We start from the raw sequence: 12,266 nt of genomic DNA on the forward strand, positions 1-12,266 counted from the left end.
ACATACTGTACTACACTACTACTACTAACCTACTGTACTACTGTACTGCACTACTACTAACCTACTGTACTACTGTACTACACTACTACTAACCTACTGTACTACTGTACTGCACTACTACTACTACTACTAACCTACTGTACTACTGTACCACACTACTACTACTAACCTACTGTACTACTGTTTTACTCTACTACTAACCTACTGTACTACTGTATTGCACTACTACTACTACTACTAACCTACTGTACTACTGTACTGCACTACTACTAACCTACTGTACTAGATTACTACACTACTACTACTAACCTAATGTACTACACTACTACTACTAACATACTGTACTACACTACTACTACTAACCTACTGTACTACATTACTACACTACTACTACTAACCTACTGTACTACACTACTACTACTAACATACTGTACTACACTACTACTACTAACCTTCTGTACTACTGTACTACACTACTATTACTAACCCACTGTACTATTGTACTACTGTACTGCACTACTACTAACCTACTGTACTACTGTACTACACTACTACTACTAACCTACTGTACTACACTACTACTACTAACATATTGTACTACACTACTACTACCAACCTACTGTACTACTGTACTGCACTACTACTAACCTACTGTACTACTGTACTACACTACTACTACTAACCTGCTGTACTACTGTACTACACTACTACTACTAACATACTGTACTACACTACTACTACTAACCTACTGTACTACTGTACTGCACTACTACTAACCTACTGTACTACTGTACTGCACTACTATTACTAACATACTGTACTACACTACTACTACTAACCTACTGTACTACTGTACTGCACTACTACTAACCTACTGTACTACACTACTACTACTACTAACATACTGTACTACTGTACTGCACTACTACTACTACTACTAAGCTACTGTACTACTGTACTGCACTACTACTAACATACTGTACTACACTACTACTACTAACATACTGTACTACACTACTACTACTAACCTACTGTACTACTATACTGCACTACTACTAATCTACTGTACTACTGTACTACACTACTGCTACTACTAACATACTGTAATACACTACTACTACTAACCTACTGTACTACTGTACTGCACTACTACTAACCTACTGTACTACTGTACTACACTACTACTACTACTAACCTGCTGTACTACTGTACTACACTACTACTACTACTAACATACTGTACTACTGTACTGTACTACACTACTACTACTACTAACCTACTGTACTACACTACTACTACTACTACTAACATACTGTACTACTGTACTGCACTACTACTACTACTACTAACATACTGTACTACTGTACTGCACTACTGCTACTACTAACATACTGTACCACACTACTACTACTAACCTACTGTACTACTGTACTAAACTACTACTACTACTAACATACTGTACTACACTACTACTACTACTACTAACCTACTGTACTACTGTACTACACTACTACTACTAACATACTGTACTACACTACTACTATTAACCTACTGTACTACTGTACTGCACTACTACTAACCTAAAGTACTACTGTACTACACTACTACTACTACTAACATACTGTACTACTGTACTGCACTACTACTACTACCACTAACCTACTGTACTACTGTACTGCACTACTACTAACCTACTGTACTACTGTACTGCACTACTACTAACCTACTGTACTACACTACTACTACTAACCTACTGTACTACTGTACTACACTACTATTACTAACCTACTGTACTATTGTACTACACTACTACTACTAACATACTGTACTACACTACTACTACTAACCTACTGTACTACTGTACTGCACTACTACTAACCTACTGTACTACTGTACTACACTACTACTAACCTACTGTACTACTGTACTGCACTACTACTACTACTACTAACCTACTGTACTACTGTACCACACTACTACTACTAACCTACTGTACTACTGTTTTACTCTACTACTAACCTACTGTACTACTGTATTGCACTACTACTACTACTACTAACCTACTGTACTACTGTACTGCACTACTACTAACCTACTGTACTAGATTACTACACTACTACTACTAACCTAATGTACTACACTACTACTACTAACATACTGTACTACACTACTACTACTAACCTACTGTACTACATTACTACACTACTACTACTAACCTACTGTACTACACTACTACTACTAACATACTGTACTACACTACTACTACTAACCTTCTGTACTACTGTACTACACTACTATTACTAACCCACTGTACTATTGTACTACTGTACTGCACTACTACTAACCTACTGTACTACTGTACTACACTACTACTACTAACCTACTGTACTACACTACTACTACTAACATATTGTACTACACTACTACTACCAACCTACTGTACTACTGTACTGCACTACTACTAACCTACTGTACTACTGTACTACACTACTACTACTAACCTGCTGTACTACTGTACTACACTACTACTACTAACATACTGTACTACACTACTACTACTAACCTACTGTACTACTGTACTGCACTACTACTAACCTACTGTACTACTGTACTGCACTACTATTACTAACATACTGTACTACACTACTACTACTAACCTACTGTACTACTGTACTACACTATTACTACTACTACGAGTAACCTACTATACTACTGTACTGCACTACTACTAATACTACCAACCTACTAACCTACTGCACTACTACTACTAACCTACTAACATGCTGTACTACTGTACTACACTACTACTACTACTACTAACCTACTGTACTACACTACGACTACTACTAACCTACTAGCCTACTGTACTACTGTACTACACTACTACTACCCTACTGTACTGCACTACTACTACAACTACTAACCTACTAACCTACCGTACTACTGTACTGCACTACTACTAACCTACTGTACTACTGTACTACACTACTACTACTACTAACATACTGTACTACACTACTACTACTAACATATTGTACTACACTACTACTACTAACCTACTGTACTACTGTACTGCACTACTACTAACCTACTGTACTACTGTACTACACTACTACTACTAAACTGCTGTACTACTGTACTACACTACTACTACTAACATACTGCACTACACTACTACTACTAACCTACTGTACTACTGTACTACACTACTACTACTACTAACATACTGTACTACACTACTACTACTAACCTACTGTACTACTGTACTGCACTACTACTAACCTACTGTACTACTGTACTGCACTAGTATCACCACTAACCTACTGTACTACTGTACTGCACTACTACTACCACTAACCTACTGTACTACTGTACTGCACTACTGCTACTACTAACCTACTTTACTACTGTACTACACTACTACTACTGTACTACTGTACTACACTACTACTACTACTACTAACTTACTGTACTACTGTACTGCACTACTACTACTACTAACCTACTGTACTACTGTACTGCACTACTACTACTAACCTACTGTACTGCACTACTACTACTAACTTACTGTACTACTGTACTGCACTAGTACTACCACTAACCTACTGTACTAATGTACTACACTACTACTACTACTACTAACTTAATGTACTACTGTACTGCACTACTACCACTAACCTACTGTACTACTGTACTGCACTACTACTACTACTAACCTACTGTACTGCACTACTACTACCACTAACCTACTGTACTACTGTACTGCACTACTACCACTAACCTACTGTACTACTGTACTGCACTACTACTACTACTACTACTACTACTACTACTACTAACTTACTGTACTGCACTTCTAATACTACTACTACTAACCTACTGTACTACTGCACTGCACTACTACTACTAACCTACTGTACTACTGTACTGCACTACTACCAGTAACCTACTGTACTACTGTACTACACTACTACTACTACTACTACTACTACTACTACTACTACTACTACTACTACTAACTTACTGTACTACTGTACTGCACTACTACTACTACTACTACTAACCTACTGTACTACTGCACTGCACTACTACTACTAACCTACTGTACTACTGTACTGCACTACTACTACTACTAACCTACTGTACTACTGTACTGCACTACTACTACTACTAACCTACTGTACTACTGTACTGCACTACTACTACTACTACTAACCTACTGTACTACTGTACTGCACTACTACTACAACTACTAACCTACTGTACTACTGTACTGCACTACTACTAACCTACTGTACTACTGTACTGCACTACTACTAACCTACTGTACTACTGTACTACTACTACTACTAACCTACTGTACTACTGTACTACTACTACTACTAACCTACTGTACTACTGTACTGCACTACTACTACTAACCTACTGTACTACTGTACTGCACTACTACTACTACTAACCTACTGTACTACTGTACTACACTACTACTACTACTAACCTACTAACCTACTGTATTACTATACCGCACTACTACTACTATTAACCTACTTTATTACTATACTGCACTACTGCTACTAACCTACCGTACTATTGTAATGTACAAGTAACTGCCAAAATAAAGGAAAGACTTGAGTAAATGATGGATACAAAGTATATTAAAAGCAGGTGCTTCCACAAAGGTGTGGTTCCAGAGTTAATTAAGCAATTACGATCCCATCCCCAGCAGGTATATCTCTCTGGTCACCCCCAAAACCAATTCTTCCTTTGGCCACCTCTCCTTCCAGTTCTCTGCTGCCAATGACTGGAATGAACTACAAAAATCTCTGAAACTGGAAACACTTATCTCCCTCACTAGCTTTAAGCACCAGTTGTCAGAGCAGATCACAGATTACTGCACCTGTACATAGCCCATCTATAAATTTTGCCCAAACAACTACCCCCCCCTACTGTATTTATTTATTTAGCTCCTTTGCACCCCATTATTTCTATCTCTACTTTGCACATTCTTCCACTGCAAATCTACCATTCCAGTGTTTTACTTGCTATATTGTATTTACTTCGCCACCATGGCCTTTTTTTTGCCTTTACCTCCCTTATCTCACCTCATTTGCTCACATTGTATATAGACTTATTTTTCTACTGTATTATTGACTGTATGTTTGTTTTACTCCATGTGTAACTCTGTGTTGTTGTATGTGTCGAACTGCTTTGCTTTATCTTGGCCAGGTCGCAATTGTAAATGAGAACTTGTTCTCAACTTGCCTACTTGGTTAAATAAAGGTGAAATTAAAAAAAATAAAATAAAATGATGGGATGGGAGCCCGAGTTCACAAGTTTGGGAACCACTGGGCTAGAGTCAGATTCCTACTGTATGTATGTCTGGTACTTGAGAGTACTAGAAGTAGTCTCAATAGGTAAGACCCCTGCCATTGTGTGCCTTGTGTGCCATTAGAAGAGGAAGGTTGGTTGGTTGAGGAGGGGTTAGAACAACATGAATGCTGAAAAGGCTGTGTGAGAGAGAAGCTCTTAGAATCACTGTTCCTTTAGAACACAAACCACTTTCCTCAGAACACAAAACCTGAAAGGGTTCCGGAATGCTCTCAAGACTCCACACTATTTCCAGACTGTCTCAAGTCAGATATCTCACTATTTTTACAAGCAGTGAGAGGTTGGAAAGATTCCACAAGACAACATCTCATGATACTAATGTGAGTGAACAGCAGAGAGATCAGACACTGGCACTGCTGCCGGAACACAACAGGATGGATCATTAGATAGCTAAGATCTGTTTAGGTTGGGAGAGATAGATATAACAGTGAACAAACAGAACACTTAGTTCAAGCAGGGATTTGATTCATTTCATGTGTCACTGCATTGTTTCCTTAACATCCTCACTTTACAAAGTGATAAATGTAGGCCTCGTGCCTACAACATTTTGTCTCTGGAAAATATCTCTGCAAAGCCATACTACTACATGCCAATAGAGGAGCAATCCCAGAAAGCAACAGTGGTTGATGTCAATTTAACCAGTTAACAACCAGTTCTACAGTCTTGTCATGACGTCATTTCAATTTTGACAATAATGACTTAATTTGGATCGTAGGAAATAGAAAGGAGAGTGGGTCAATCTCTGGCCATAAAACACTGCACATTCCTCTCTGGTGTATCTCAGGTGCAGGTATCCACAGGAAGAGAATTAGAGAATCTCTATGGTGAATCTCCATGGTCTAGGACTAGGCTTAATCTCGGTCTAGGAAACCAGCCTTAGAGTCTATGGAAAAGACCACCCCAAGCTATACACTAACAGGCAGAATATTCTCTATGGAGGTCATATTTTAGGCTGTCATTGTAAATAAGAATGTGTTTACTGACTTTGCTAATTAAGTAAAGGCTAAATAAAAAAATAAAAAAATATCATGGTGTTTATTCACTGTCTGCGTGGTAGATGTCAGGCTGCAAGGAGCCTGATTGAAATGACCTAATGGTGGTGTATCCATAGAAATACAACAAGACTTCTCTATGGTGTATCCATAGAAATACAACAAGACTTCTCTATGGTGTATCCATAGAAATACAACAAGACTTCTCTATGGTGTATCCATAGAAATACAACAAGACTTCTCTATGGTGTATCCATAGAAATACAACAGACTTCTCTATGGTGTATCCATAGAAATACTACAAGACTTCTCTATGGTGTATCCATAGAAATACAACAAGACTTCTCTATGGTGTATCCATAGAAATACTACAAGACTTCTCTATGGTGTATCCATAGAAATACAACAAGACTTCTCTATGGTGTATCCATAGAAATACAACAAGACTTCTCTATGGTGTATCCATAGAAATACAACAAGACTTCTCTATGGTGTATCCATAGAAATACTACAAGACTTCTCTATGTGTCACGTTCCTGACCTGTTTTCTGTTATTTTTGTATGTGTTTAGTTGGTCAGGGCGTGAGTTGGGGTGGGCATTCTATGTTTTGTGTTTCTATGTTTAGGTCAGGTGTAATTAGCCGTATATGGTTCTCAATCAGGGACAGGTGTTTTACGTTTCCTCTGATTGAGAACCATATAAAGGTAGGCTGTTAACACTGTTTGTTTGTGGGTGATTGTCTCCTGTGTCCGTATATGTTACCACACGGGACTGTATCGTTTGTTTGTAGTCTGTTCCTGTTCGTGCGTTCTTCGTTATATGTAAATTCACATGTTTTAGGTCAGTCTACGTTCGTTTGTTATTTTGTAGTTTGTTGAAGTGTTATTTCGGTTTTCGTCTTTACTTTAATAAACTTCATTATGTCAAATTATCACGCTGCGCTTTGGTCCAATCCCTACTCCTCCTCTTCTTCCGAAGAGGAGGAGGACAGCCGTTACAGAACCACCCACCAACCATGGATCAAGCAGCGTGAGAGGAACCAGCAGCAGCGGCCTAAGAACCAGGACTCGTGGACTTGGGAGGAAATATTGGACGGAAAGGGACCCTGGGCTCAACCAGGAGAATATCGCCGCCCCAAAGCTGAGCTGGAGGCAGCGAAAGCAGAGAGGCGGCGTTTCGAGGAGCTAGCTCGGAAGCAGGAGAAGGATCTGGGCTACACTACGTGGGAGGAGATCGACAGGTGGGCGATCGACCCAGGGCGAGTGCCGGAGCCCGCCTGGGATTCTCTGGCGCAGTGCGAGGAGGGATACCGGCGAATGGAGGCAGCACGACGACGCGGTAGGAAGCCTGTGAGTAAACCCCAAAAATTTCTTGGGGGGGGGGGCTAAAAGGGAGAGTGGCGAAGTCAGGTAGGAGACCTGCGCCTACTCCCTGTACTTACCGTGGAGAGCGAGAGTACGGGCAGACACCGTGTTACGCAGTAGAGCGCATGGTGTCTCCTGTACGTGTGCATAGCCCGGTGCGGGTTATTCCACCTCCCCGCACTGGCAGGGCTAGATTGAGTATTGAGCCGGATGTCATGAAGCCGGCCCTACATATCTGGCCACCAGTACGTCTCCTCGGGCCGGCTTACATGGCACCAGCCTTACGCATGGTGTCCCCGGTTCGCCTACATAGCCCGGTGCGGGTTATTCCACCTCCCCGCACTGGTCGGGCGACGGGGAGCATACAACCAGGTAAGGTTGGGCAGGCTCAGTGCTCAAGGGAGCCAGTACGCCTGCACGGTCCGGTATTTCCGGCGCCACCTCCCCGCTCCAGGCCAGTACCACCAGTGCCTACACCACGCACCAGGCTTCCAGTGCGTCTCCAGAGCCCTGTTCCTCCTCCACGCACTCTCCCTGTGGTGCGTGTCTCCAGCCCAGTGCCTCCAGTTCCGGCACCACGCATCAAGCCTCCTGTGCGTCTCCAGAGCCCTGTACGCACTGTTCCTTCTCCCCGTACTCGCCCTGATATGCGTGCCCTCAGCCCGGTACCACCAGTGCCGGTACCACGCACCAGGCCTATAGTACGCCTTGAGAGTCCAGTGTGCCCTGTTGTTGTTCCCCGCACTAGCCTGATGGTGCGTGTCCTTAGCCCGGTAACTCCAGTTTCGGTACCACGCACCAGGCCTACAGTGCGTCTCAGCCGGCCAGAGTCTGCCGTCTGCCCAGCGGCGCCTGAACTGCCCGTCTGCCCAGCGGCGCCTGAACTGCCCGTCTGCCCAGCGGCGCCTGAACTGCCCGTCTGCCCAACGGCGCCTGAACTGCCCGTCTGCCCAACGCCGTCTGAACTGTCCGTCTGCCAAGCGCCGCATGAACTGCCCGTCTGTATTGAGCCTTCAAAGCCGCCCGTCTGTACTGAGCCTGCAAAGCCGCCCGTCTGCCATGAGCCTTCAGAGCCGTCCGCCAGACAGGAGCCGCTAGAGCCTTCCGCCAGACAGGAGCCGCTAGAGCCTTCCGCCAGACAGGAGCCGCTAGAGCCTTCCGCCAGACAAGAGCAGCCAAAGCCTTCCGCCAGACAGGATCAGCCAGAGCCTTCCGCCAGACAGGATCAGCCAGAGCCTTCCGCCAGACAGGATCAGCCAGAGCCTTCCGCCAGACAGGATCAGCCAGAGCCGTCAGCGAGCCATGACCAGCCAGAGCCGTCAGCGAGCCATGACCAGCCAGAGCCGTCAGCGAGCCATGACCAGCCAGAGCCGTCAGCGAGCCATGACCAGCCAGAGCCGTCAGCGAGCCATGACCAGCCAGAGCCGTCAGCCAGCCAGGATCCGCCAGAGCCGTCAGCCAGCCAGGATCCGCCAGAGCCGTCAGCCAGCCAGGATCCGCCAGAGCCGTCAGCCAGCCAGGATCCGCCAGAGCCGTCAGCCAGCCAGGATCCGCCAGAGCCAGCCAGCCAGGATCCGCCATCCAGTCCGGAGCTGCCCCTCAGTCCGGAGCTGCCCCTCAGTCCGGTGATGCCCCTTAGTCCGGTGATGCCCCTTAGTCTGGAGCTGCCCCTTATCCCGGTGCTGCCCCTTATCCCTGTGATGCCCCTAAATTTAGGTGGGTTTATTTGGAGGGTGGTCATTGAGAGGGGGATACGAAAGCGGGGATTGACTATGGTGGGATGGGGACCACGCCCAGAGCCGGAGCCGCCACCGTGGACAGATGCCCACCCAGACCCTCCCCTAGACTTTTGGTGGTGCGTCCGGAGTTCGCACCTTGAGGGGGGGGTTCTGTCACGTTCCTGACCTGTTTTCTGTTATTTTTGTATGTGTTTAGTTGGTCAGGGCGTGAGTTGGGGTGGGCATTCTATGTTTTGTGTTTCTATGTTTAGGTCAGGTGTAATTAGCCTTATATGGTTCTCAATCAGGGACAGGTGTTTTACGTTTCCTCTGATTGAGAACCATATCAAGGTAGGCTGTTAACACTGTTTGTTTGTGGGTGATTGTCTCCTGTGTCCGTATATGTTACCACACGGGACTGTATCGTTTGTTTGTAGTCTGTACCTGTTCGTGCGTTCTTCGTTATATGTAAGTTCACATGTTTTAGGTCAGTCTACGTTCGTTTGTTATTTTGTAGTTTGTTGAAGTGTTATTTCGGTTTTCGTCTTTACTTTAATAAACTTCATTATGTCAAATTATCACGCTGCGCTTTGGTCCAATCCCTACTCCTCCTCTTCTTCCGAAGAGGAGGAGGACAGCCGTTACACTATGGTGTATCCATAGAAATACTACAAGACTTCTCTATGGTGTATCCATAGAAATACTACAAGACTTCTCTATGGTGTATCCATAGAAATACAACAAGACTTCTCTATGGTGTATCCATAGAAATACTACAAGACTTCTATATGGTGTATCCATAGAAATACGACAAGACTTCTAGGCATATACCGCATATCTCTGGAGGTATCATTGATATCATTGTGTTACTCACTGTCTGCATGGGATGGTGATGGCAGGGCCAGACTGCCCAGTAGTAGGATAAGTGTGGTCCCCCTGGCGAGGGGAGATTGTGCCCATCGGTGGCTCAGTGCCATGGTCCAGGTGTTGGCACGCCTCTCCTCTGCTCCTCTACCTACACTCCCGCTCCGCTCGATGGATAGCAGCTCACGCAATCATAGAGTGACACCTGAGAAAGGAGACAGAAGAGAGGTGGGGTTAATATTGCATGTTCATTTTGTGATTTAGCATACAGCCTTATCCATAGACAATTACAATCTGTGCATTCCACTACATACTTAAAGCCCCAAAATCTCTCTAAAGGTTAAAGCCCGACCGTCTCTCTGTTGGTTAAAGTCCCACAGTCTCTCTGATGGTTAAAGTCCCACTCTCTCTCTGATGGTTAAAGTCCCACTCTCTCTCTGATGGTTAAAGTTCCACAGTCTCTCTGAAGGTTGAAGTCCCACAGTCTCTCTGTTGGTTAAAGTCCCACAGTCTCTCTGATGGTTAAAGTCCCACTCTCTCTCTGATGGTTAAAGTCCCACTCTCTCTCTGATGGTTAAAGTCCCACAGTCTCTCTGTTGGTTAAAGTCCCACAGTCTCTCTGATGGTTAAAGTCCCACAGTCTCTCTGATGGTTAAAGTCCCACTCTCTCTCTGATGGTTAAAGTCCCACTCTCTCTCTGATGGTTAAAGTTCCACAGTCTCTCTGTTGGTTAAAGTCCCACAGTCTCTCTGATGGTTAAAGTCCCACTCTCTCTCTGATGGTTAAAGTCCCACTCTCTCTCTGATGGTTAAAGTTCCACAGTCTCTCTGTTGGTTAAAGTCCCACAGTCTCTCTGATGGTTAAAGTCCCACAGTCTCTCTGATGGTTAAAGTCCCACTCTCTATCTGATGGTTAAAGTCCCACAGTCTCTCTGATGGTTAAAGTCCCACTCTCTCTCTGATGGTTAAAGTCCCACAGTCTCTCTGTTGGTTAAAGTCCCACAGTCTCTCTGATGGTTAAAGTCCCACAGTCTCTCTGATGGTTAAAGTTCCACAGTCTCTCTGAAGGTTGAAGTCCCACAGTCTCTCTGAAGGTTGAAGTCCCACAGTCTCTCTGTTAGTTAAAGTCCCACAGTCTCTCTGTTGGTTAAAGTCCCACAGTCTCTCTGATGGTTAAAGTTCCACAGTCTCTCTGAAGGTTAAAGTTCCACAGTCTCTCTGAAGGTTGAAGTCCCACTCTCTCTCTGAAGGTTGAAGTCCCACAGTCTCTCTGATGGTTAAAGTCCCACAGTCTCTCTGTTGGTTAAAGTCCCACTCTCTCTCTGAAGGTTGAAGTCCCACAGTCTCTCTGATGGTTAAAGTCCCACAGTCTCTCTGTTGGTTAAAGTCCCACAGTCTCTCTGTTGGTTAAAGTCCCACAGTCTCTCTGTTAGTTAAAGTCCCACAGTCTCTCTGTTAGTTAAAGTCCCACAGTCTCTCTGTTAGTTAAAGTCCCACAGTCTCTCTGATGGTTAAAGTCCCACTCTCTCTCTGTTGGTTGAAGTCCCACAGTCTCTCTGATGGTTAAAGTCCCACAGTCTCTCTGATGGTTAAAGTCCCACAGTCTCTCTGAAGGTTAAAGTTCCACAGTCTCTCTGAAGGTTAAAGTCCCACAGTCTCTCTGAAGGTTGAAGTCCCACAGTCTCTCTGTTAGTTAAAGTCCCACAGTCTCTCTGTTGGTTAAAGTCCCACAGTCTCTCACACACACACACACAAACAAACACACACCCACACACACAGACCCACACACACAGACCCACACACACATACACACACTAATTAGTCATCTTCAGCATGCTAACAGTTGAGCACCTCCCTCTCACAAATGGACCGCAAATCACAAAAGGCACCATGCTTATGCAAGCCAGTTATGTCATTATCCTCCCATTTGCCTCAGATAG

At 44.2% G+C, this 12,266-nt stretch overlaps 1 protein-coding gene across 3 annotated transcripts in view; it reads right to left on the bottom strand.

The window, feature by feature from the left end:
* Positions 1-12,266, bottom strand: part of LOC120055014 (receptor-type tyrosine-protein phosphatase F-like) — a 334,640-nt gene that overhangs the window by 291,033 nt on the left and 31,341 nt on the right. For all 3 annotated transcript variants that reach the window (XM_039002850.1, XM_039002851.1, XM_039002849.1), the window contains exon 2: positions 10,338-10,532. In XM_039002850.1, the coding sequence (XP_038858778.1) occupies positions 10,338-10,440 (103 nt within the window). In that variant the 5' untranslated portion in view covers positions 10,441-10,532. The remainder of the gene's footprint in view (positions 1-10,337; positions 10,533-12,266) is intronic.

Source organism: Salvelinus namaycush, chromosome 10, assembly GCF_016432855.1.
Source record: "Salvelinus namaycush isolate Seneca chromosome 10, SaNama_1.0, whole genome shotgun sequence".
In the NCBI taxonomy this organism is placed as follows: Eukaryota; Metazoa; Chordata; class Actinopteri; order Salmoniformes; family Salmonidae; genus Salvelinus; species Salvelinus namaycush.